Genomic DNA, 27830 nt, shown 5'->3' with positions numbered 1-27830 from the left:
GGTAGGCCAAAATATTTCTCTATGGAAAGGAATTCAGTGTTGTACTATAAGTTAAAAGGTAGTTAAAGGACCCCTGGATAGTTAAGTCCAGTCAGAGGCGACTATGGGGAACAGCGCTCATCTCACTTTCAGGCCAAGGGAGCTGGCGTTTGTCCACAGACAGATTTCCAGGTCATGTGGCCAGCATGACTAAACCGCTTCTGGCACAACAGAGCACCCTGACGGAAACCAGAGCACACGAAAACACTGTTTACCTCCCCACTGCAGCGGTACCTATTTATCTACTTGCACTGGCGTGCTTTTGAACTGCTAGGTTGGCAGGAGCTCGAACAGAGCAACAGGAGCTCACCCTGTTGCAGGGATACAAACTGCCAACCTTCTAATTGGCAAGCCCAAGAGGCTCAGTGGTTTAGACCATGGCACCACCTGTGTCCCTTGTTGTGCTATGGAAAACGTTCCATCAACACGGAGCCTTCCCTTCTCTGCTTCCATGATGTTCTGGGGGTTCTCCTGAGCACCCCAGAGCCAATTTTGGAGGGTGTGGGGGCACACGGAGGAAGGAGAGTGGGGGAGAGTCTCATTGCATTAACAGAAGTATATGTGCAGGCTTCTGACAATGGGATTTGTTCCTATGGTTACATTTTCTGTCTCTCTCATTCAAGGGCTTTTATCATGAGGTAGCTATGCCTATCCTGAAAGAGATTGAAATGAAGTACCCAGACAATGCCGTACTGGAAATAACTCAGAATAATTTCAAGTTGCTCTTTGATGGCTCTGAAATTGTTGTAGCTGGAAAGCTTAGCAATGACGTTGACGATCTTCCTGTGGAAATTAAGGCTAAAGGAGTAAGTACTGAGGGGGGAGAATGGCTTTTTTTGAATGAACAACTTTGGGCTGCATACAATGCTGGGTCACCAACATTCTGTGGTATATCCTGCTTTGAAACTTTGAAATTTTGGCTACCATAAAAAAAAGCTCAACAACTTTGACCTGAACCTGAGTGTCTTAGGAGTTGGCTACCCCTGCTCTATTCTTTTCCTTTTATGTTTTTTTAAAGTATTTGAAATTCTTTAAAGGGAAAAAATCCTTCATCCAAATATCCCAGGGAAGCTCACAATAGAAAAATACGAAATGAGAATACAAAATACATAATAAAACAGATATAAAAACAAACCATTGACGCTCCGTCCCACAAACACATTTAAGAAGCCATAGAAGGTTAATCAGCCGAATGCCTGTTGAAAAGAAACGTTTTTGCCTGGCGCCTAAAGATATGCAACCAGGAGCGTAGCAGGGAGGGGGCTGATATGGCAATCACTCCAGGCACATTGGGGGGGGGCTGCTCCAGCTCCCTTCCCTGATCCAGCCCTGAACTGCTTTGCAAGACCCCTCAGGGAGGGCAGCATGAGGGGGACACTGCAGTCATGCACCCTTGAATCCCAGCCTCTCCACAAAAACATGAGCTCACAATTGTCTTGTTTCTATTGTTTTATTCATCATTTGTTCATTTTATGAATGCAATGGATGCCTACTCTTCTCTCTCCCCTCCAATTTTAAAAGTTTGCTTACCGTACATCGGTTTCCCCCTCTAACATCAGTTTGTGTAGAAAACAGTATGTGTTGCTTATACAGTGGTACCTCGGGTTAAGTACCTAATTTGTTCCAGAGGTCCGTTCTTAACCTGAAACTGTTCTTAACCTAAAGCACCACTTTAGCTAATGGGGCCTCCTGCTGCTGCTGCGCCGCCGGAGCACGATTTCTGTTCTCATCCTGAAGCAAAGTTCTTAACCCAAGGTACCATTTCTGGGTTAGCAGAGTCTGTAACCCGAAGCATATGTAACCTGAAGTGTATGTAACCCGAGGTACCACTGTATTCAGATTGAGTGTTACTTTGAATAACTTGCACTCCCCGCTTGCTTTCCAGCATGCCAGTGAAATTACTCTTAAAGAAGAGGCAAATATAAGAGAAAAGGAGCAAGTATTTCAGCATCAGAAATACATCTTCGGAAATTTCATTGAGAGATTATGGGCCTACTTGACAATTCAACAGCTACTAGAAAAATCGTAAGCTAATAATAGTGTGGCAAGCATAGGCGCCGACTCCATGGGGCCTAAGGGGGCCCAAGCCCCCTCAAAAATTCGTTTGGGGGGCTCTGCCCCCCAATAATCTCAGGCGCCCCTCCAGCAGAGCGCCACCGCCGCCCCTCCCCCAGCCCAAAATGCACAGGGTCGGGCTGCATGCCTCCTGCCCTCCCTCCCGAGAGCCAGTGTGGTGTAGTGGTTAAGAGCGGTAGTAACGTAATCTGGGAAACCGGGTTCGCGTCTCTGCTCCTCCACATGCAGCTGCTGGGTGACCTTGGGCCAGTCACACTTCTGTGAAGTCTCTCAGCCCCACTCACCTCACAGAGTGTTTGTTGTGGGGGAGGAAGGGAAAGGAGAATGTTAGCCGCTTTGAGACTCCTGAAGGGGAGTGAAAGGCGGGATATCAAATCCAAACTCTTCTTCTTCTTCTTCTTCAAAAGCTCCACCCAATTTCCTTCGGAGCTGATTAATAGGCGCAGCACGCTCTCCCCTATTCGCTCACGAGGAGGCGGCGCCACTTTATCTGCATATTCATGAGCTTATTTATTATTCATGAGCTTTCGCGGGCTCCCCCAATATTTTTTATAAGTCGGCGCCCCTGGTGGCAAGCTACCCCAATATCTAAGCAGTGTGAGATTACAGGGGTTCTATGTGCCTATCTAGGGTTCATGCTTCCCTTGGAATGAGGCTGTGGTGTCTTTATGATACAGTCATACCTTAGTTGTCAAATGGAATCAGTTCCAGAAATCTGTTCGACTTCTGAAAACGTTCAACAACCAAAGTTCAGCTTCCAGTTGGCTGCAGGAGCGTCCTGCACTCAATCAAAAGCCGCGTCAGATGTTCGGTGTCCAAAGAACGTTCACAAACTGGAACACTCACTTCCAGGTTTGCAGCATTCAGAAGCCAAAACATTCGGCTACAGAAGCTTTCAGGATCCAAGGAATGACTGTATATGGTTTATTTACACGTACCTACAAACACAGCCTCTTTTGGAGAGGTTCACAGCATTAACTCCTCAAGAGGATTATTCTTCTCCTATAGCCACAACCTTGGATCCCAACAGAAATCAGGCATGACTCTCTCTCTCTCTGCCTTCCCAGCCCACAGCTTTGCTTCCAGATTCTAGCTCCCATAACTCCCAACCCTGGCCTTTATCTTTCTAACTACCAGCAAGTTGGGGGGGGGCACCCATTTGCTATCTGGCACGTATCCACTTCTTTTGTTACCTTAACAGTTCATGACCTCACCAGGAAGCTAGCCTGGCTATTCCAGGAATTTGAATCCTTGATTTGTTTTTAACACTTGCTGGATCTAGGGATTAGAAGGGGCTCGGCATACAGCCTACTCCATCGCAACTCATAACACAAAGTGAGTAATAGTTGCTTAGTGACTTGAGAAACACTTCCTTCTGCAAGATCTAGGCTCATGCTGATAATCCCTTGGCTTTCATTATTGTAGTCACATCCACACCATATATTAAAAATTGATATTTTATTGAAATTTTTTCAACCACAAAACAATAAAGTGGTGCAAAAAGGGAAAAAAGAACAAAGAACACACAACTGTGTAAAGGAGGGGGGAAATTATACAAATATTTACAAAAATACTCTAACCCATACATTTTTTTAAATATTTGATATTGTTATCCTGATACTAATGTAAATATATATTTAAAGCACATAAGTTCCTCAACAGAATCCCAGGAATATAGTTTGTTATAGCTTCTGGGAATTGTGAGGAAAATTACATTCACAGAATTCTTTGGGAGAAGCCATGACTGTATAAATGTGGGTGTTGTTCTGTGTGTGCAGTTATCTAGTTGGATACAAGCCAGCATTCCTAACATAAAACCCAATGCGTATACGTAAGTCTCTGTATTTTGTTTCACTGCATCATGTGTAGCAATCAGACAGTGCAGATTTTGCCTCTGTATCCTAGTGCTTCAGCTGATGGAAAACAGCAGGAAAACCTGGAAGCTCAAGTTTTGAACATCTCCTTGAAGTTTGGATTTGTTACACCCCTCACTTCCATGGTGGTCACCAAACCTGATGCTCAAGAGGTGGCAAACAAGCCTACAGAGGCAGGTAAATCAGAACAAATTGCTCCCATGTCAAACTGAAGTGATTAAAACAGTTTGCACATGCATTTATCTTTTGAATCTTGAGTTCAGTGCTAGAGGAATGAGTTGAGAGCTCTGGCTATGCGGGTGTGTTGGGAGAGTGATAAAACAGTCAGATAGAAGGATAACTATTGAGACAAGGATAATGATAAATGTGGCTTATAATTATGTGAAGAAAGGTGAAGTCACTGATGTGATAGCACTGGTATGTTACTGGTGCTGAATATACCTTTCATAGCATCATAGAACTGTAGAGTTGGAAGGGATGCCAGAAAGCACAAAGAAAGCAAAACATCTAACCTATGTTTAAAAACTTCCAATGAAGGAAAGTCAACCACTTTCCAAGAGAGTCCATTCCAGTGCTGTCGGAAGTTCTTGCTGATGTTTATTTGGAATCTCCTTTACTGTCATTTGAATCCACTGGTTCATTGGTTTCTGGAGCTGCAGAAAACAAGCTTGCTCCATCTTCCACGTGACAGCCCTTCAGATAGTTGAAAATGGCTGTCAAATCACCTCTTAGTCTTCTCTTCTCCCGTCTTAACACCCAATACCCTCAATCATTTCTCATAAGGCTTGGTGGCCAGACCCTTGATCATCTTGGTTACCCTCCTCTGCACATGTTCCAGCTTGCCAATATCCTTCTTAAACTGTGATGCCCAGAACTGGACACAGGACTCCAGGTGTGGTCTGACCAAGGCAGAATAGAGTAAGACTATTACTTCCCCTTGGGGACATGGGTGGTGCTGTAGGTTAAACCACAGAGCCTAGGACTTGCCGATCAGAAAGTCGGCGGTTCGAATCCCCACGACAGGGTGAGCTCTAGTTACTCAGTCCCTGCTCTTGCCAACCTAGCAGATCAAAAAGCACGTGAAAGTGCAAGTAGATAAATAGGTACCGCTCCGGTGGGAAGGTGAAGGGCTTTTCTGTGCACTGCTCTGGTTCGCCAGAAGCAGCTTAGTCATGCTGGCCACATGACCCTGAAGCTGTACGCCAGCTCCCTTGGCCAATAAAGCGAGATGAGCGCTGCAACCCCAAAGTAGGTCACAACTGGACCTAATGGTCAGGGGTCCCTTTACCTTTATTACTTCCCTTGGTCTGACAATAGAAAATAGTGTGAAATGCTTAGAATGATATAATAGGCAGACTCTTTGGCATTATTCCTGATCTGGTTTGTGGTTTTCAGCAATAGAATTTGGTGAGTGATTGTCTGTTAAGTCATACTGAGACCCATTAAAATCCAATAACTTCAGTAATAAGTAACTTAAGTCTATTGATTTTTATGGATCTACAATGAGTATGAAGAATGTTGGTGACATATCTTTTCTGGTTTCCACTGAGCAATTTAGGTACGCCAAAACTGTGAAATCGTACTATTGTTGTGAAATAGTTTTCTCAAAAAGGTCAATCGAGAAAGGTGACAGATTAGCACACATTACTTCCCAATAGCACCAAAAGGCTATGGCATAATTCAGTAGGGGCAAACACAGGAGAAATAAAAATTGAGATGGAGCTTACAGTCCATTGAAGCTGTCTTTGTTTCTTTGACCAGATAATGAGAATGTAAACACTGCTGCAGATCGAACGTTTGGTATGTAATCTGATTCAACAATTAAATACCAGTAACTTATTCCTAAGAATTTCTATACTGTGAGAAAAATGATCTAACCACGAGATTCTCTCATAGGCATGAAGAAAGCTTCTAGAATCGTAGGAGGTAGCGATCCTCTTGACAACTCCGGGAGTTATGGTATGAAATCTTCATGAATTTACTGCTACAGCTCCACAGTCTGTTTTCTGGAGTGTTGAGAATTGAGGCACTTATCTCTCTCCTGTACAGAAGTTGCAGAGTCACTAATAATCCACCAACAGCAATGCTGAAGTCATATGGGGTTAGAGTGGCTCTGTTTCTCTCTGGAGATGCGGAGCCAGAAGGAGGGTTTCTCTTCGTGTGCCATTGGACACAGCCATGTGAAGTTGGAAACACAATGTGTGCAGGTGGAAAAAGGAGGGGAGGGAACTAGAAGGATTATATTTATGTCAGGGATAGTATAGACACAAATTGTATTAGGGTACAATGTGCTTTGCTTCCATACTTACGCATCTTGAAACACTTCCTTCTTTTTCAGTAAGAACATCTTGGTCAGCACCAATAGATACCAGTTTCGATTTCCATCCACGATTTCTAACCGATTTTCAAGATACCGGTAATGCTCCATCACATTCTTGTATGGTTTAGGCTTATCTTGCACTATGTGTTCCTTCTTCTGCAGCCATTGTAAAACAGTTGGTCCCTGGGAGCCATTGGTGGCATATTATAATGGACGTAAAAATCACAGCTTTCTGTTTCCAGAGATGGTTGGGCCTGCCTCCTACTTTTAAGTACAGCACTCTCTGTGCCAGTGCTATGGGTTTGGCCCCAAGTATGCAGACAGGACAACATTAGTGTTCTTGTAATTTGGTGATTGCAAAGAATTGGACCTTTCCTCTCAAACCAATGGAGTAAACACTCTTAGCACACTCAATGCACAATATTTAAGAATTAAAGATTATTTGTTTTTTTTGTTTTCTTGGAGGAGTGCTACACTCACCATTTTCCTCTCCCTGCTCCCCACAGGTGGGTATGCGAGGCAGAGGAAAACTACCACTAATTCAATAATCCCTTTTCTCTTTCTTAATCTCATGGTCATGGGTTTGAGCCCTGTGTTGGGCAAAAGATTCCTGCTTTGCAGAGAGTTGGACTAGATGACCCTTGGGGTCCCTTCCAACTCTATGATTCTATGATTAATCAGTTTTGTGAGACTTTGGTTTTTGTGTAATTTTCTTAGTTGCAACTTGAGGTAGAAATAGCCTTGGGAAGGATTGCAAGTGGGGAGGGTCTCTATATGGGGTCCTGAGGTCCTTGCTCCCAACTAGAGCTTCCAGGTTTTTGCTTTCCCTTCATGGGTAAGGGATTGGGATTAGCTGCTTTATAATTGGCTTAGCGTTGCTTCCAGGTGATAAGTTATTGAGCGTTCATCCTCATTTTTTTGCAGAATGTTTTCAGGGAGGTTATATAATGGCTCTGGTTTATTGAAGATTTACTCTGATTTGTTTGCAGGGAGGTTGTACAGTGCTGCATCAAACATTTGTTATCTCACAATTTCCAGTGCTTTTTCATGCCACATTCTTTACTGCAAAAAGTCTCTCTCTGTGTGCAAGAGCATCAAATATGCTTTAGTTGTGCAACCTGAATTTGTCAGTGTGAAATTGCATGACACCCACAAAATGTTAAGTTCAGTGTTCTTGGGAAAGGAGGAATGCTTATTTTTTTCCCTTGAGAATAAATATGCATGAAGCTGCCAGTGTTCACTTTCTGAGTGTTTTTGCCTAGCAGATTTTGCCCTGTTTCAGGGACATCAAGTGGCATTTCTCCTAGATGAATCTTTCAGCCAAATGTAGTTGGCAATTGATACACAGTATTTAAAAGACACTTGGCAATATTGTTTGCTGCATAGTGATTGTGATTTAGAAAATATATTAGGACAAATTTTTTGGGGTAGCAATGTGTCCCTATACCTTAGATGGGACATGTTAAATAAAAAATAAGAATCCTGCTAAATAAAAAAATATGACTCCTGTTAAATAAAAAATAAGAAAAAAAACAGAACCCCAGTCCATATGACCAGCGATGAGACATGATGGGAATCATAGTCCAAAATCTCTGGAGGACACCAGGTTATGGAAGGTTGATCTACCTATGTATATACCTATGTAGTATAACAGCAGAAAATTAACAATTTATATATTTTTGGGTTATTTAGATGATGCGGATTATTCATACACGTTGCTGGGGAGTCACCCTGGTGAGTAATTCACACTTTATTCTCTATTAATATATTTTCCCCTCCATGAGGTGTTTCAGATATGGGTACATGTATTTGGAATCCCATTGGTAAGGTGAAGGGGAGCAACATTCAAGACTAAGTGGGGAAATGTTTGGTGAGGAACAGGTTAAGCAGCACCCAGGCCACTCCTCAGAACAAATTCAATCCCCCAACATCCCCAGGTGGGACTTGGAAGGACTTCTGGCTGGAACCCTGCAGTCAGTGTAGACAGTCCTGAGACAGATAGATCAATGGCCTGACTCAGTATAAAGCAGCTCCTCTCTTCCTAAATTCGCAGCCTTCTGAAGTTGCTGTTCTTTTTTATATAAAAAAAACCCCACACACAACCTTTTCAGGTTTGTTAAGAGTGTGTGTGTAATATGCAGCATGTGTGATTTGGGAATTGAGAAAACTCAAGGTGTCACCTTCCTTAGTGCTTGTCCTGTCTCTATCGCTTAATTTTAAGTCCACTCTATGAGGGCTTTGTCATATGTGAGCAGGATGACTTTGGGCCACCAGCCACCATTTGGAATCAATATGGAAGACCCAAATATAGCTTTGACATGACTTCACTGCAGGTTTGGCAAGGCAGGTCCAAACTCACAAATTGCACTATTAAAAATGACAATATTTTTTGGTTTCTACTGATTCCTAGGCAACGTTCAGTCTCTCCCAGACACTGTTAATGAGTATCCAAGTTTCATTCTTCAACTGACTCATGAAAAAAATCCCATTTGTTTAAATATCAATGGACAGCTGCAAACACCCATAATCCTGCTAACTGATACAGCCAAAGGTAAGCCTTCTAATGTAAGCTGCTGTCAACTTCCCAACTTTCATGTCAAGCATTTTGGTTGTTTCCAGAAATCTGTGTGAGTGCATTTTATTTGACAATGAAATATATTAAAACCGCTGACCCGGAAAATCTCAACACTATTGGTCTTGTAGAGCTTACACTAAAAAATGTTGTGACATGGTTTTCTGTTGCTAATATCATGCATTTGTCAGAATACGTGGTTTTATATGTCTCATTCCAGGTGTTCAAAGTGTTTCACATATTTATTGTAGAAATCCTTCCTGCAACATTGAATCACATGTCTCACTTTTTAATATTGTTATTTATTGTTATTATTTCATGGTCCATAGGCCAACATAGTACTTAATCAGTACTATTTGTTTTAAAGGTTGAGGGTCCAATTTCAGAGTTTACTTCTTTTATACCTGCCTGTATATTCTCTCTATCTGTCATCACATGGCTTACTTTGGTAAGTTATGTACATTTGTCAATACTAACCAACAAATACAAGCTAGTTGCGTCATCTGGTTCTCGCTGTAGCCCTTGCAGTTCTGGCCAATTGTGTGATTCCAGGAGGCATTCAAAAAAGGTGACAAGAAGTGGTAGCAACACATGGAATTTGTTGCTTTTGAGCTTATATCACAGTTTTATTTATATTAAATTGTTGCTTAGTAAACAGCAATATGTTTCTTGCTGTAATGGGAATTGGGGTTGCTTGTGCGTAAACTGCAAACTGCTCCAAGCTAGCCGTGTAGCTAAAACTTTCCCCGGTTGACAGCCTTTGAAACGCGACTGTCTTAGTCACTGGCAGAATCCGTCAGTGGGCGGGACCTAAATTTGCGCCAACATAGGAGTTGTTTGACTCCAAGTCTCCGCCTCGATTCCCTGCGTGGAAGCCTTCTGCGCAGCGTGGGCGTGCCAAGCGGAGGTCCTGTGCTCTCTCCGCTGATTTCACTGGAAGAGTCTCTGAGCCTCCCCTCCGCCTTGCTCCCGGTTTCCGCTTTCTCCCTGGTATCCCCTGGATTTCTTTCCCCTGTGGGAACCCTCTCTCTCTCCTTGCTAGTTCCCTCCCCTGTATCACTGGAGTGACTTTCCTCTCCTCTTCCCTCTGATGGCAGTTCCCTGACACTTGCGTATGATCCTCATATTTATTTTGACTATTATATTTTCAGGGATCCAAGTGACTGGTAAGCTTGGAGAAAACAGAAAGTTTGTGGAGTTCAATGTAATCTATCAGACACCCAATGTGCAAATCAACGTGTCAATGGGAGAAATTATACTGAATGATCAGGGCAATGTGAACTCTTTCCCATGGACAAAGAATGCATCTTTAACAACTAGAGGGTAAAATTTGATATTTTCAGTTTCTTTTCAGTGTTGGTTGGTCTGACTTTAAGGCTATACTTAATGCTACTTTTACATTCTTGAACTCCTAAACTTACATAATTTTTCAAAGCACAAGCCTTTGTTGTTCATGCATCCAAACAACAGCTTTCATGTGAAATTCAGTGGAATCCCTCATTTTGGGACTTTAAAAAATATTGGTTTTCTCTTTGAACAAAGCATTTTAATTTCCTATGAACTGAGGTAGGTGCTTCATAATATATGTTAGCTTAGACTGGCGATTAGCAGTTAATTGGCTGGAAAATAATGAAATTGACTCAGTAGCTCAAGCTGAAATGTTTCAGTGAATTGTGCCCACTGAGCTTTGTTCTGATTTATTTTGTGGCTTGGATGTCACAGCAGCTTTTGATACAAATGGCAGTGGTGCCATTTTGGACAGCCTTACTGGAGGGGGTGTTGGGGGCATAGAGTCACAGTGACACCGATCATGAGATTATATCTTGCCCCCCATACTTTTTAACACCAATGCAAAACAACTGAAGCTAATCTTAGGAAGACAGTGGAACCCTGAATTGGTGTCTGGAGAGTGTCCTAATCAAAATCAAATGATTTCAATTTCAGGAGCTGATTTTACCTTTAAATGTAAAGCCCTAAATAGTTTAGGGTCAAGTTATTTGCAGGAACCCTATAAACCTGCTAAAGCATGATGGTAGCCACCTGAGACAGAATCTTTTCAGTAGTGGCCCCACATCAATGGAATTTCCTCCTCAAAGATCTTTGTAAGACACCTTTTTTGGTTGTTTTTACATGGTCTCTTAATTTTCTTTTAGTTTTCTAAGCTTTCCCTAATGATGACTTTGTATTTCAATGTTTTAGCCTCTCACTCTAATACAGGCTTCTATTGCTTTTTCCTTGGTGTTCATTTTCTATTCTGATTGTAATAATTTTTACCTGTTGCTGGTAACTATTGTGTCATAAGAGGAGTGTAAATATTTTAAAAAAATAAGAAATGCAACAAGAACCAAATGCAGAAATACCTATTAAATCATGCCACCTTGAAATTGGGATTGCAGATCAAGAGGTAATTCAGGGAATATTGAATTGTTACAATACATATAGTGCCACAACTCTACAAACATTTGACATACTATAGTAATAATGTATATATTTCTATATATTAATATTTATTGATTTATTTCAACATGTATATATTTAGAAATAACAGCATCACTTCCTTCCTAGGTTGAGCTTTCTTATTGAAAAGGAAAGGAGTCTTTCACTATCAGGACCAGACGGTATCACAATACAAGTTTACTATAGGAAGAACCCTCTTAATTTCCTTGGATTGCACTTCAAGAATAGTGAACTTTTTTCTAACAACATTGCTGGACTTTTTGGTATGTATTCAGATTTTGCAATGAAGTAGCAATCCTCATGCTATTTACCAGTAAGCTTGGTTTTGATATAGCACTATAACTTAACACTGTATACCTTATATCCTTGGAACAACACTAAAAAGAAATGAGCATGATTGTCTCTACATTTCAGATGGGGTGGGGATGAGAAGGGGAGCCCTGATTTAGTGGCTTCCCTAAGTCACCTAGTCAGTTCATGACACCTTAAGTTATGTTTAACTGGCAACTGTCTGGTTCACAGCCCAATCTCTCCATCACTACACCAATACTTGTGAGAATTGGGGTGGTGCGGCTGACATGATTGTCAGGAGAGCCACCAAAGATCTTCCTCAGTTTCCAGGCCCAACCTGATGTTCTTACTCCTATATTTGGAGAGGGAGCCCATGTCAGGCTCTTGGCCATGGCTGCCTCCTCCCTGGGGCTCACCGTTCCTCACGTACAAGGCAGCTCCACCTCAGAAAAATGGACACGTGTTGAATAAATGTCTAGAGAAAACTCGGATAAACACTGAGCTTGTTGTTTTATGAGTAAAACTGCCTTCTCATGTTTAATTATTGATTATTATTCATAGTAGGTGCAAGTGTACTGCAGTCTATCCATTTTGTTTGCTATAGGCCTGTCAAAGGCCATGGTGAGCTGCCCCCCCCCAATACTTCCATCAAGATAAATACTAGACTAGACAGTAGTCAAATGTATCCTAAAATGAAGCAGGAATTAGCCTTTTTCGGCAGTGGGGGGGACATGTGTTGCAGCTGCTCCAGCATAGCTTTGAGAACTGCAGTTATTTTCCTGTGTTTTTCTTTGTGCTCCCCAGGTCAGTTTTACTCTAATAAACGTCTTCAAAGACACAGCAATAGAAAGAAGATGTTGACTGTACGAGGACAATCGTATAGTTTCACAAGGTAAAAGCCACAGAAAAACACTTGTTGTAGACTATATGAATGTGTGTGTGTGTGTGTGTGTGAGAGAGAGAGAGAGAGAGAGACTTGTTAAGATATCCGTACTTTGTCTTCTTTTCTCTAGCTAAAAATGCCCAGGTACCCTGAGCTTCTCTTTCACCACATACCTTACACTGCTCTGCAATTTGGGAGGGGGCGGTATTTTACATGAAGAAGAATGTTGAAAGTGATAATAAAATACAGAAAAATGGAAGTGTTGTTCTGCAAATGCAGCTCAAAACAGTGTTGTCATGAATGTTCATATCAGCAAAGTATTTGTGGCCCTTTAGGAACCTCAAGGAACAACCCACACCTTTTCTATGCACATAAAAATATATAGGGTATTTTATGCTTGAAATGCAACTTTCCCCCCACTCAAAAATTTTGAGTCATCCCCATGCCTTTCATGTCTTCAGCATATTCATTAACCTCTCCCTTGATACTACCTTTCCTCGGCCAGTTCCCCCAGTCTTTGCCAACGAAAAAGAATTACCCTTTGCGAAGGAGCGGGGGGTTAACATCAGTGGGGAGGGCTTATTGGGTCCTTGGACCCAATGTCATGCCAACCCTTACCCTGCCTGCTGCTGTCAAGAAAGATTTGGCCTGGTTTTATCCCATCACCATTGTACAGTCTTGTTGTTTTGCTGCTCTCATGGGTCACATAAGGCGCCTGCCTGGGCAAATGAATTTTGCTATACAGTTCTCCAACCAACCAATGTTTACAAAAATACATATATTAGGGGGAAATGTGCATACAAATGTTAGTGAAAATGACATACAGAATGCATTATATTAGAGGAAATTGCTTTCAAAAATGCGTTCATTAGTAAAAAAACACATCCCAAAATGTGTTTATTAGGAGAAATTTGCATTGAATGTTGATGAATCTTCATGAGGATTTTTCGTTTTTATACTGTGAATTGCTACATAAATGTGGAAGGCTGAATTTAAGATGGGAAAAATGAGAAATGGAGATAAGTGAAATTGGCAGGGGTTTGCTAGCAAAAATCAGGGGAATGGCTATAAATGCAGTCATGTTAAAACAAAAATCTTTTTGCAGGGGGATAACTGAGAAGTCCATGTGACTTTCAATGGGGCTTTTACTTTCAATCGGCACTTATTGTTCTTTTCTCTTTCATTTTTAAGGCAAAACAAGAAAGATTACAGGATTGAACAGGGAGCCAATGTCAATTTTACCTGCTGGTCACTGGATATAACTCTTTGAAGAACAGCATTTAAAGCAGTAAAAGTGTCCATCTTTTGTATTAAGTGTAACTATTACATTTCATTTCAGTGATAACTGTTAAAATTGTAAATGTTTAATGCAGGATTTTAAATGTGGAGCCATTAAATCTAATCATCTAATTGGACAAATTTCAGGGCAGGCTTTTGTTTTGTTTTTTGCTAATTTGGCAACACAGACAAGGAACAAAAAAATTATCATTTATGGTTACTAAAAGGGAGGGAACCAGTTTGACAAAGACACTGTGTGGGGTGGGGTTGTACACGATCTATAATACACTTACTAAAAATATTCTGAAATCTACTGCTGTTCAGGCTCTTGTTTTCACCTTTATTTCACACAAAAAACACTATCTCCTAAGGAAGAAAGTGCTGTAGAAAGTCCCCTTCACCTTAATGTGCTATTATATCATGTATTAAATACAGTTATGGTGGTACAGAGATTCTAGATGGATTTTGGAACAAACAAATCACAGTGTAAACACCTGCCAAGTATATATGATTAATGCTATTTTTAAACAACATTTCAAGAATCCTTAGGTTTCCAGCAGGAGGGTCACCCTGCTACCACTGGGGGAAATGGGCCTTTTCACTAGCATGGGCCATGCTATCCTGATGATGCCATGTCCTATCAGCTCCCATACCACCAGTGTAACATGAAAAGGGGACTAGAGACAGTCCCAGGAAATCCTGTATTCCTATTCCATTATGAGGGGTTAACATTGCTCCATTAACTCAAATACACTCACAGTCCAATTTGTGATTAGGGTGCCTAGCTCACTTCAATAACAGTATTGCAACATTCCTCTCAAAAATGCCCCAACAGTCTTTCTAAGTTCCAGTTTCATGCACCCTGTATTTAAAGAGGATAAGAAACAGTTGACTTAAACTTCATTTTTACCATACCATGTCACCCCAAAGGGCCTTCAAATTCACATTACCAGTATTGTCCATTCATTTCCAAAAGTATAGACGTAGAAATATGGAAATCTGTTTTTTAGATTAGGTCATAATAATAATCATCCATCTAGTTCTGTAATGGCTACTCCAGCTAGCAATGTCTTTCAAGGGTCTCTGGAAGAAGGTCTGATCCCTTTAGTTGCAGGTATCAGAGATTGGACTTGGGACATTCTACAAAGCAGGCACTGCCACCAAGCTACAGTCATTCATGGGTGCCAAAGGAGCCATTAAATCAACATTTAAGAAAGATTTTGCCCTAACCCATTGGAACAGCTTCAAAGAATTAGGCTTGCAAAACTACATATACAAAAGAGTCGTCCTCATCCCAGACTGTACTCACATAGAGTTCCAAACAATCCCCACACACCTCCTCTTCCGAAGCACACTTCTGATGAATGGTATTTCTGAAAAGCTACACGTGAAGACCTTTGTGCTTCTCTTAAAGGAACATTGAGGAGGTCAAATGTCTGTTTATCTAAAGCCAATAGATAGTACATTTGCAAGATGTTTGCCTGCCAAATGTTGTGTGCACTTCTGGTTATTTCACCTCAAAGCAGTTGGAAAAGGTTCAGAAAAGGGCAACCAAAAAGATTGTGGGGATGGAGTGAGTCCCCTATGAGGAAAGTCTGCAACATTTGGGACTTACTTGACTATAGAAAAGGTAAGAGGTGACATGGTAGACCTTTATATAATTATGCATGGCCTGGAGAAAGCGGCTAGAGAAAAGTTTTTCTCCCTCATAACACTAAATCTTGTGGATATCCAATGAAGCAGAATGTTTAAAGCTTCAGGACAGATATTTTTTAAAGTACTTCTTCATGCAGCTGAAAGTCATATGGACTCACTTCCACAGGAAGCAGTGATGGCTATAAACATGGATGGACACAGACAGCTTTCCGGGTCATGCGGCCATCATGACTAAACTGCTTCTGGTGCAACGGAACACCGTGACAGAAGCCAGACCGCACAGAAATGCAGTTTACTTTCCGCTGCAGCAGTAACTATTTATCTACTTGCACTGGCGTGCTTTCAAACTGCTAGGTTGCAGGAGCAGAGTCATCGCAAGGTGGGCGCGGTGTGCCCCGGGTGCCACCTCTGAGGGGGTGACAAAATGCTGTGCGGCAGTCAACAGTTGTGAGAGACGCTGTTGCTTTGGAGCGCGCAGGCTTCCCGCTGCCAAAACGGTCTGCCCAGCGGCTCTCCCTTAGGTGTATGGCAGCCGGCAGGCTCCTCGCCACAAGGCACGTAATGTGTCCCCCCCCCCCCGCGCGAAGAAAGGTTGGCTAGTTGGCTCTGCAAAAGCTCAACAACTTTACCCCCCCCCCCCATGAAATAAAGTCAACCCATTGTTGCAGGCAAATAATAATAATAATTCAATCCTCCCATGGAGGATAAAGCAATAAATGGCTACTAGCCAAAATGGTAGGGACACAGGTGGCACTGTGGGTTAAACCACAGAGCCTAGGACTAGCCGATCAGAAGGTCGGCAGTTCGAATCCCCGCGACGGGGTGAGCTCCCATTTCTCGGTCCCTGCTCCTACCAACCTAGCAGTTCAAAAGCATGTCAAAGTGCAAGTAGATACCTTCTGGCGGGAAGGTAAACCGTGTTTCCGTGCGCTGCTCTGGTTCGCCAGAAGCGGCTTAGTCATGCTGGCCACATGACCCAGAAGCTGTACGCCGGCTCCCTCGGCCAATAAAGCGAGATGAGCGCCACAACCCCAGAGTCAGCCACGATTGGACCTAATGGTCAGGGTCCCTTTACCTTTACCTAGCCAAAATGGTTATGTTCTGCCTCTACGGTTTCCCCTCCTGGCTTTTCTTTTTCTTCTCTCTAGCAATCTTGTGTTCTTTATCACACAAACTTTCTTCCCCATTGTCCCCTTTCTTTTCCAGAGAACACACACACACACACACACACACACACACACACACACACACACTTTAATGTCCATTGTCCATAGACCTTTTAAAAGCTGTCCATAGAAATCAAGGGACAAATCTAAAATTTCTCTTACTTTGTGATTTGGCAACAGATTCCCCCCCTAAAAACACACACACCCCACAATGGCAGCAGAGAGAGGGACCTCTGCTCTTCCTAGGTTCCACTGGTCTACTTAATGAACAAAACATGGGGGCAATGTGGGGGGAGATTCTGAAAAGCAGAACCTATTTGAATGCAAATCAGTGGCGTATGAGACCTTCTGATACTAGTGAGGGTGGGAAATCTAAGCTAGTCTCAGCCACCCCTCTGACCTGTCATATTCAAAGTGGTTGCAGAGCTGCTGTAAGTCTCTCTCTTTCTCTTTTTTTCTCTTTCTTTCTCTCCTGCTTCCAGAGTTGTAAATAATGTAAACCAGGGACACCCAAAAACACAGCCACGTGGCCCTCAGCTCCCTGTGGTAAGGTAGCTGCTTATGGAAGGGAACTTCTAGGTGAGATCCCAGGGTAGCTGTTGAAAATGTGTCAAACAGCCTTGTCCAGTGGGGCTGTGGCAAAGAGCGCATCGTGTATGCAGCCCAAGTCATCAACCAGTGAGCCCCACTGTCCTCTCCACAGCTCACTCTGCAGCTAGGTTCAACTACCTCCCTCAGCCTGGGAGCAAACAAGAATACCAAAGGTACAGGCACTTGCCTCCCCTTTGGCCTTTCTTCATTTTCCCTGCTTCATTTTTGAAGATGAGGAGGCTGTGGGGTTGAGCTGGAAAGACAGCCAAATTTTGAGACGTGTGGGCACAGCCCAAAAATTTGCACTGAAAAGACACCTCAAGATTCTACACTTAAATTTTGTCTCAACACCAACTCAAATTTTTGCCTTCAGGACATGAACCTCTGACCTTGCGATGCTGGAGACCCAGCAATCCTTGACAAAACCATATATAAATATTTGCGGCTTTGGTTACCTATTAACTTGTTGCAAAATGGATTATAAGGCTGCTCATCCTTACTGCTTTCTTATTCATTCTTTGACCATGGGGAACCAGCTCCTGTTTTTAACTCTGCTGGCACTGATTCCTGCACTTGGAACATCCGATTTTTTAATCTCTAATATCAGAAACATCAAGGTAAGAATACAAAGAAGCAGCGATTGAAATCATAGGATTGATACAAACAATCCAGTGTTGGCATTGAAATGCTATCAAAAAGCTTCAGGGGCAGGGCTCTGCAAGTGTAAATGTATTTCTTCCAGTGCATGAATATCCCTAGGACAAAAACAGAGTGATGTATGGATTATTTCTCCTTGTATCAAAGTAGACTCCTAGATATCCTAGATATTATCTCTTGTACTCAAAGGATCCCTAGATGCCAGGTGTGTCCATTGGCATTATAAGCATCTAGGACTGAAATGCTATACAGTGGTACCTCGGGTTAAGTACTTAATTCGTTCTGGAGGTCCGTTCTTAACCTGAAACTGTTCTTAACCTGAAGCACCACTTTTGCTAATGGGGCCTCCCACTGCTGCTGCACCATCGCTGCACGATTTCTTTTCTCATCCTGAAGCAAAGTTCTTAACCCGAGGAACTATTTCTGGGTTAGCAGAGTCTGTAACCTGAAGCGTATGTAACCCGAGGTACCACTGTACACACTTCTGTGCGAGTAAAGCCCATTGAATTCAATGGGACTTACCTCTGAGAAGATAGGGTTGCACTGTAGGTTACAATTCAGATAATGGGTAAGTCAGATCAGTAGAGGCCCCGCTGCTTGTCTTGTAATGCCCATGTTCCATGTTGAGTGGTGAAAGGTTGGGAGACACTGCTGTCTGAACCCCTGCAGACCTGTTCCCAGTAAGGTTAGACGATACTGAGTTAAATGGACCAATGGTCTGGCTTGGTATAAGACAGCTTCCTATTTTCCCCATCTCTTCTGCACCTAGTCTCCAGAATGACCAGAACGAATCCTCAGAATAAAGTGGACAAATGCTTGGAGTCAGTGATGGGCTAATAAACTGAAATGCGCCTATTAGCGTGAGCATTTCCAAATGAATATGGTAATAATGAAAGCTATTGTTTTGTTTTTTCTTTACAGAAAAGAAATGTTGCAAATACTGTAAGTACTCATCTTATTTTTAAACTTAGGTTTTTCTTGGCGTATAGGGGAGGATAGCCTGAGGGGAGATAACGTGCTCTGCCTGGTTTTTAGTGTTTAATTTCCCAATCTCAGCACTGAAATCAGGACACAAAATATCTCTGCCTTTCCACAGACCATTTGGTTGTGACCCCACCACCTTCAGTATCTGGTGTGAAGATAATATGTTTAATATGATGTCCCCTTTTCTTGTATTTTGTACTGCTTGTCAATAATGATATGTCCTAGGATGCAAGTCTGAAAATCAATAAAAGGTTTTTTTAAAAATAAAAATAAAAATATTCATCTGCACACTCCTTAGAAATCCTCTGTAAAGAGCAAGCAAAAGGGTTCCCAGCTCAGCACTAAGCACCACAGCGCTTAGATCAGAGAGAAGCCCTCTGCTTGATCTTTACCACCACCCTATTGAGAGTGGGGGAGGTGCTGCCTTTTACTCTTAAAGAGCAAGCAGTGGGATTTTGTCTCCTGATCTCAGTGCTAAGCAGCACAGCACTCATATTGGAGACAAGCCCTCTGCTTGCCCTTGGCAGCATTTTTCAGCCATCTCCACCCCAGTAGGGACGGCAGAAAATGCTGGTTGTTTGTATGTGCATGTATGTTTGTGTGCAAAGTATATGTATAAGTGTGTCTTGTGAGAGAGTGGAGTGCTCTATGCCTGCATGCCTCTTGAGTTTGTGTGTTGTATGTGTGCTGAGTGTCTGTGGTCTGCATGTATGTGGCATGTGTCGTGCATGTATGTGGAGATACTCCCACTGCTGGCATTGCGGCCCTTGAACAAAGAAAGGCTAGTTAACCCCTTAGTTATAGGTACATCCCATTAATGACGAAACCTTTTATTATTACATTGGTTCTGTTTAAAATATTAATGCTCTTAGCCCTGCAAATTATTTCAAGATATGGAATTTGCAATGCAAGATAGGAAAGTTTCGTGGTCAGTGGTCAAGGATGATGACAGCTGTAGTCCAACAGTATCTAAAGATTGGGAATCAATGCCTTCAGTCAATTTGGGTTTCCCTGAATTGTAGAAAGAATGCATGTTTTTGAAATGTAATGCTGCAATCAAACTTTGTTCAGCATATTTGCCTAAGTTGCTTAATAAATCAAGGACAGGGGAAAGGGTATGTAGAAATAAGGGGTTAAATAAACAAGCAGGAATAACAAACAAAAAATCAGCACTAAGTTCCTTTTTCTTTTGGGGATAGGTTGGGGGTTTGCTGCATGTACAGGATCCAAAGTAGACATGTGTATTATGCCTATTGGGCAACTGGGAAGTGATGAAAGGTCAACAACAACCCCCTTTCTTATCAAAATCTGAGCCACTACAATGGTTTTGAAGTAACAAAAATTAAAATAAAATGGAGTGGAGTGGGGGGAATCAAATGAAGGATCTGCTATACTAGGAGAGTTTTTCTCCTTAGATAGAATAAGCACTCAAGAGCAAGGTTAAGCTTGTCACTTGACTCCTGGTAGCCTCTACAATTCCTCTCTGAAGTAATAGTTAGCAATATTGACAATCAATAAATACCTCTCCTTCTCAGAGCTACTTCACACTGTAATGTTTCTGGGTGGGTCCAATAACAGGCACCAATAATGACTCACTCACTGGATCATCAACTTGTTGTGGTGAGTGGGATTGCCCATTCCTACGACCCTTGTGAGTGAAGCTGTCAAGAGTCTTGGACTCCCAGCAGGGTCACCCAAGGCAGTAAAGTCAAAGGGAAAGAGCTAGACAAAGAATGATCCAAGAAGTCCTCAATGGCAGAAAGGCGAAAGATAGCAGGTGGTATGTTACAATGGCTGTGAAGGTGGATAAAGGCTGCAGCAGATAAGAATCTACCAGTCATTGTGACACTGCAAAGACTGTGTGTTGGTCAACTGATCTACACACATAAAACAAATTCATGCACAGGTGTCTTCCAAAAACCCATCCTAAACCCCAATCCATGAGATCTGGAAGCCCCTAGTCATGAACCAGCACATGGTCAGTGGATACAGATTCAGTTGTTCTGATTCAAGGCATGAGGCAGTTGAGTACCTCAGCAGGATCCACTCTGTTCACCCTGAAAAGGGGGAGGGGCTAGACTGGCTTGGGAAGACAGATGAACTAATGCCAGTGTACTGGAAGAAGCAAAGATCACTAGTTTTGAAGCAAGGATTCTTCAGCATCAACTTTGTTGGACTGGTCATGTTGTTTGGTTGCCTGGTTATCATCTTCCAAAGCAACTACTCTATTCTGAACATAAAAATAGAAGGCATAATGCTAGTGGTCAACAAAGGAGGTTTAAAGACTCCCTGAGATCTAGGGGTATAGAGTGGTATACAAATTTAATAAATAAATAAATAAAATATAACAGTAGCACTTTGCCAATATAGTAGTGAGGATAATGTTATTCCATCTTTTGTAGCAAAAATATCAAGAAAATGAGTGGTAATTCTATCTACTGTTTCATTTCTGTTCCACGTTGAGGGATTAAAACGGTGTACTGAAATAAATATTTGATTTATACATATCTTGCTCATTCAAATTCCGATTGGTTATTGTTTCACTATTGCATCAAACAAATGGTGGTGATTTTTAGTTTCTCTGTCTCTCCAGATCACTGATGGAATAGATATTTACAGCCTGAAAATTGAGTGCTTCGTTACCTCCCGATTTTCCCACAATGTCATCACTAGTCGAGCTGTCAATCGTGCCAATGTGTCCAAGGAAGCCTTATTTGATGTGGAGCTTCCAAAGACGTCTTTCATCACCAACTTCACCATGTGAGTACAACTTACTTTCTAAACAACTGTCTTGAGGAATTGAGCACAATACAACTCAGTCTTCGGAGACTTAAAATACTTGGTGTTTCATTATTTTCTTTGCTTTCCATCTGATTTCTTTAGTTAAAGGGTGATGGTTAGTTTACAAATAGGCTCCGTGACCCTGAAAATATATCTGTGATGTTTCTCCCCTCACAATGACTGGTCAAGGCACGTTGCAACTTGGATTTCACATGTGATAGGAAAATTGTTGCAGTAAATGTGTTGAGTGAATGTCTGCAGTTGCTCAGCTGGTGGGTTAAATTTTCCTCCTCTGCACTTTTCTTTCAACTTGTCCAATACTTGACCCAACACTTGACCCAATATGGACAAAATATATTTAAAAAGAAACTTTGTTGTTATTGTTTCTAAGGAAAAGAACTACCAGAAGTCTTCCCCCTAGAGGGGAACTGTGAGATTGTAACTAAATCCTGGGAACTTGCAGCTGTTACTGATTACAACTGTGGGAAAGGATTTGTGACCTTGTAGGACAATGCCTTCAGAAGCACTGTTGGGTGCTTTCTGTAAAATAAGTGCCCTATTGGATCAGTTAAGTCAGAAGATGGATTTTATGACTAAGGCGGCCAGAACCTTTGAACAGGTAGTGGGAAATTATATGGAGCCCACCCAGGAACCAAAACAGGAGCGTGCCATGACAGAACAACTGAAAGAAGAGGACCTTGCTGAATCTTGGGTGCCAGGGATGGAGGGACTTTTGGCCCAGCAAGAAAATGAGTCTTTGGATTTGATAAATGAACTTGGAAAAAACCAGATTTGGAAAGACAAAGTTTGGCTGGAAATGGGGGGTTGGACTGACCCCCCTATGCAGGGATGTGTGGACCTTCAGAATCTGGAAATGGGCCGTCAGAGGTTTGGAGCTGTTGGGCTTGGAGGGAATTTGAAATGTGTTTACTGCTTGAAACATGTTTTAAAAGATCGCACGGAGTTTAGTCTGGACTATGAGAAAGGGGCTGATTTGTCGAAAAGGGTCAAAAACACTACTAAGCTGGAGTTCCCACAAGTGAAAGGAAGATATGAAGAAGAACTGCGGAAGGGACATGGAAGAGATTTGATGGCCTCGGATATAAGATCACCAGGTTAAATGGGCCAGACTAATGGGACAAAAAGGACTGATAATCCCGGGACCGGGGGGAGGGGACGCTGGAAGAAGATTGGACTGATTTTATTCTCTTTTTTTTATCGTCAGAAATGTTTTTATGAAAGTTGCAAAAATGTTGAAATGAAATTACTTGGCTCTTGTACGAATGTTTAAAGAATTAGGTAAAAAGGTAATGGTTATGAGATGCTGGTAAAAATAAGTTTTAAGTTTTAAGGTTTTTTATAAGATAAGATGAAAATAGAGCAAGGTAATGTAATGACAGAATATTATGAATTATGGAAAGGATTTGCTGTGACAATTATTAATTAAGATACAGGAGATGGGAGGAGGAGGAGGTCATGGAAAGAAGGTAAAGAAAGTGGAGAATTTGAAAATGATGGTTTTATTTTTTTTATTCTTGTTTTTGTCTTTTTTTCTGTAATTTTGTCTTTTTCTTTTCTTTGTGATTTTAAAAATTCTTTTTTCAATAAATATCATTTTAATAAAATAAAAAAAACAATACTTGACCCAACACTGTTTTAACAACGAGCCCTCTTTGTGGAGTGAGTTTTCCTCAGGACTGCATATTTTGTAAAAACTAGAGTTTCCTCATACAATACTTAGCCTAACATTTACCAGCCCGGTGCCTTCCAGAGGTTTTGGGCTGCAATTCTCATGAGCTCCAGCCAGCACGGACAATGATCCAATATGATGGAAGTTGTAGTCAAAAAAACCCCTGAAGGGAAGGCTGCTCTACCTCAAGCTTCCTGTGAACAAAGACACTTATGCACAATAACAGAACAACACATTTTATTGTTTCAGCTGCAAAACTCTGCCACTGTACTGCCTTGCACTGTTCAGGAGAGCTGTGCCAGTGCCAGTGTTAGGAGGGTGGATCTGTGGGTTTGTCCCATCACACCAGCTGCTACTGCTCAGCTGCATTGGCACATGAGTTTATCAAAAGTCTTCTTTGGGGTAATAGCCGTCCCTTCCTTCTCAGAGGAACCCAGGAAGCTTCTTTCCATCTAGCCCACTGTTGTCTACTAACTGGTAGGAGCTTTCTAGGGTTTCAGACAGAACTCTGTCTCAGTGCAGGGATTGAGCCTGGGGTTTAAGCATGGAAAGCAAGTACTCTGAGCTCAGACCCTTCCTCTTTGACTGCAAAACAATTGATATTCTACTACATGGTATTTAATACACCTAACCCAGGGGTGTTGGGTGTATTAACAGCATTGTTGTTGGTCTCAGCTTCCAATCAGACTTCAACAACATGACCAAAGGTCAGGGATGATGACAGCTGGCATCCAACAACATTGAAAAGTCACCACACTGGACGCCCCTGGCTTAAGACAGTTGAAAACATTCATCGTTTAAACAAATGTACAATGTACCCAGAAAAAGACGAAGTCCTGTAAACTGTAATGTGGAGGGAGGCAATGTGATTTACTTGATAAGTCATGAAGAAGGCCAATGAAATTATTTTCAGATATCTGCATAGAAGGTCAGATATTTACCTGCTGTTTCTTCTCTAGGACTATTGATGGTGTCACCTACCCTGGAACAATAAAGGAAAAAGAGGCTGCCCAGCAACAGTATCAAAAGGCAGTTTCAAGAGGACAGACTGCAGGTCTTGTAAAGTGAGAGTGAGACCCTTCCATATCCTGATAGTTTATTTACACTCATAGAATCATAGTATTATAGAGTGGGGAAGGACCCTGAGGGTCATCTATGTGGTTTTTGTGTTTATATTTTTCATTCTTATTTTGTGAACCTCCTTGAGGTCTATGTCCACAGCATTCTCCTAATCCACCAAGCTTGTAACTCGACTCAAAAAAAGAAATTGGATTTGTCTGGCACAAGTTGTTTTTGAGAAACCCATGCTGGGCTTTAGCGATCACTGCATCCTTTTCTAAGTGATCACAGACTGACTGTTTAATTATCAGGACCTTTCCTGATATTAATGTCAAACTGACTGATTGATAGTTACCTGGGTCTTTTCCCTTCTCCCTCGCCCCGCAACTTTCTGAAGATAGGTACATTTGTCCATCTCCAGTCTGCAGGGATCTCACCTGTGCTCCAAGAATTATCCAAGAAGATTATAGACAGAGCCTCTGTGTTAACACCCACAAGCTCCTTCAGTGAAGCTCATCAGGCCCTGGAGATTTGGATTTTTTTAAAAAAGTTTACAGATCTAAGGGTTTCAATGGGATTGTTACTTTTGTAACATTAATGCTGTTAATCTTGTAACAAACTTCTTTTTAACCTGTGAAGGGCTTCTGGAAGAAAAACTGAAAAATTCAGTGTTTCAGTCAACATTGCAGCAGCCAGCAAAGTCACTTTTCAGCTGCAATATGAGGAGCTATTGAAGAGAAGCTTTGGAAAATATGAATTGTTTCTAAAAGTAAACCCGAAGCAGCTTGTCAATAAATTTGAGGTAATGTACCTATTATATCAAATGGAACTGCTGTAAAGGTTTGCCAAAATTGTATTAAATGAGTGACGAAAGCTCAAAGAACTGGATGCGTCTTGTTAAAGAAGATAGGTGATTGGTTCTGAGTTACTTCTCTTTGCTGCAAGGGTGTTTGGAGTTAAGATGCTTAACTCCATCCGAACTGTAGTATCTGTGACTTACAGCATTATTCAAATTAACATTTCAGATTGAGGCAAACATATTTGAGCCCCAGGGCATCAGCTTTCTGGACGCAGAAGGATCTTTCATCACCAATGACTTGCTACCAGTCATACATAAGTCTTTCTCAGGGAAAAAGGTATGTTTTACAATGATACATAAGGACAGTTCCACAGCACTAAAAATGTTCACTAAACTTGAGACAGCAATAATTAATTGGGAGGTCTGGGCTAGATGTTTATTTGTGGGCTAGATGTTTATTTCAGAGTATTTAATCTTCAAGGTACTTGCTCTCTTGCAATGTTATTGTTCATGTTTTCAACAGTAACGCCAGGTGAAGAACAAAAAACCTTTCATAACTGTTTGTTAAAATTTCACATGGATGGATGCTTGTGCTTTCAGGGCCATGTTTCTTTCAAGCCTACTATGGACCAACAGCGAACTTGTGTAGATTGTCAAACAACACTGTTGAGTGGAGATTTTGTCATAAAATACGATGTGAACAGAGAAACCCCAGGCAATTTACAGGTAAACAGAACTGATGTGAACTGATGTGCCAGTGGGTGTGATTGTAATGTCATCCAACACTTGTTTTTGTTTTTGTTTTGCAGATGGTCAATGGGTACTTTGTACATTTCTTTGCACCACAAAATGTTTCACATTTGCCCAAGAATGTTGTTTTCATTATAGATATCAGTGGCTCAATGTCCGGACGGAAACTAGATCAGGTAACCAAATACTCTAAAATCAACTTGAAATGTAACCAACACTTAAGTTAATGGAGAGAGGGTGTCTCATAATCATTTATTCCAAGCAGTTTAGACAGAATGCCTGCAGAGTTTTGTGGGTGCTTTTGCTGAGTATATACTTAAGTCATTTAGAGCCTGGCTGCACGATTATTTAAGGTTTTGTGATTAGGGCAATTAGGGAAATTGCTAGCAGACAACTCACCTTATTTGAGAAACCATTGTTTTCTGGAGAAACTGTAGACAAGGTATTCTATTACTAATTTGTAAACTATTACTGTCCCCTTTTAACTGTCCCCTATAGACACTGTGAAATAGCAGTGGGACAACATTATGAAAGATGAACAGTCTTTGGACAAAACCTCCTTTCCATTCAACTTTGGCAAGGAATTGGGAGATATTCTTTAAAAATTACATAGATTTTATTTAACGCCCAGAAGACTGCTGATGATGCACCTAATTGTCAGGAGGTCCTACACATGAGTAGGAGTCCGGCAGAGGCAACTGGCATGTTCTCTCCTTCCTGGTTGGTCTTCCGGGAGATTCAAAAGCTTTCTCCAGTCCGAACATCACAGCGACTAATACCAAGAGGCATCCGCACACTTCAGGATCAGCAGAGTATAGGCAGTCAGTGTTCAGACTCAGTAGCGCAGCAATTTGGCTAATCTACGTTTATTTACATATATACACTCAGAGCATTATAACTCAGCTCCTTCCTCTTCAGCATCAGACAGCAAAGAGAAAGAACAGAGGACAAAAATCCTACATCATGGAAACACAGTAATAAAAACATCCTGTCTCTGTCACTTCCCACAATGTGGAATGAAAACCTACACCATCATGTGATATAAACAATCCCATGACTGCAACACAGTGAATGAATCCTAACACCCCTCACTAATAAGTTGGAGAGGGTGTCAGTTAACTGGTACCTATTATCATTTTAGGAGGGAGACTACCCCTTAATACAGCAATTTTGGTTCTTCATCTTTGTGGAAATTGGCAAAATTACTTTAACACTTTGTCCACATTAATAATGACCTGATATGATTGCTTATGCAAGCAGCGAGTACTATTATAGTAAGACACTGGAAGAACCTAGAAGGAGTAAATGTTATAAATTGGTATAGAAAGGTATGGCAGACTGCACTATTAGAAAAAATTGACAAATAGATTGAGACTTCCACGGGGACAAATTTAAAAAGACAATTTTACTGCAACTTGAGTTGACTTTATAGATTTTATGAGCACAGCCACAATTGGTAATTTTATGGCAGCAGCTTTTCATATTGTATAACCTCCCCTTCCTTTGGTGAACTGGGGGAAAGGGAAAAATTTCTTTTATAAAACCTCTTTATCATAACATCACTTATACTACTGGTGCTCTAGCTGTATTACTATTTTGAATTAAGGTTTAATCATTTCTATTACTTCCATTAATCTCAAAGTATTATTTATTTTAAGATTTTGCACTATATTTTGGGTTGATTTTTTTCATTTTATGTGAATCATGATTTACTATATATTAGTTGTAGTTTGATGAATCATGATTTACTATATATTAGTTGTAGTTTGATTAGTTTGTTGCATTCTTCTTCTTTTTTGTATGTTATACTGGTGTAACACCAAATCAGTTATTGAGCATGCTACTCTTATGGAAATTCCAATCTTGGTGTTTTATAACTCTTATTGTGGAAAAATATTTGTTGTTCT

The 27830-nt window shown here is 41.3% G+C and overlaps 2 protein-coding genes across 2 annotated transcripts in view; both read left to right on the top strand.

Moving 5' to 3' along the window:
• LOC309526165 (inter-alpha-trypsin inhibitor heavy chain H3-like) overlaps positions 1-27830 on the top strand; it is a 62706-nt gene that overhangs the window by 11254 nt on the left and 23622 nt on the right. The window contains exons 11-26 of the mRNA XM_082212080.1: positions 663-845; positions 1925-2064; positions 4021-4166; positions 5751-5789; positions 5886-5948; positions 6328-6405; positions 8720-8860; positions 10033-10085; positions 17608-17820; positions 18782-18802; positions 21438-21604; positions 24275-24379; positions 25014-25176; positions 25400-25510; positions 25774-25899; positions 25983-26099. Coding sequence (XP_082068206.1) covers positions 663-845; positions 1925-2064; positions 4021-4166; positions 5751-5789; positions 5886-5948; positions 6328-6405; positions 8720-8860; positions 10033-10085; positions 17608-17820; positions 18782-18802; positions 21438-21604; positions 24275-24379; positions 25014-25176; positions 25400-25510; positions 25774-25899; positions 25983-26099 — 1866 coding nt within the window. The remainder of the gene's footprint in view (positions 1-662; positions 846-1924; positions 2065-4020; positions 4167-5750; positions 5790-5885; positions 5949-6327; positions 6406-8719; positions 8861-10032; positions 10086-17607; positions 17821-18781; positions 18803-21437; positions 21605-24274; positions 24380-25013; positions 25177-25399; positions 25511-25773; positions 25900-25982; positions 26100-27830) is intronic.
• Positions 7882-14103, top strand: LOC309526065 (inter-alpha-trypsin inhibitor heavy chain H4-like). Its single transcript, XM_082212010.1, has 6 exons — positions 7882-8043; positions 8720-8860; positions 10033-10204; positions 11447-11601; positions 12434-12521; positions 13704-14103. The coding sequence occupies exons 3-6, from the start codon at positions 10125-10127 to the stop codon at positions 13780-13782; spliced, it is 402 nt and encodes a 133-aa protein (XP_082068136.1). The 5' UTR covers positions 7882-8043; positions 8720-8860; positions 10033-10124; the 3' UTR covers positions 13783-14103.

This window comes from Podarcis vaucheri (assembly GCF_965113315.1).
Source record: "Podarcis vaucheri genome assembly, chromosome: 2".
NCBI classification, from domain to species: Eukaryota; Metazoa; Chordata; class Lepidosauria; order Squamata; family Lacertidae; genus Podarcis; species Podarcis vaucheri.
The sequence above is the reverse complement of the archived record's forward strand: the minus strand, read 5'-3'. Positions and strand labels throughout refer to the sequence as shown.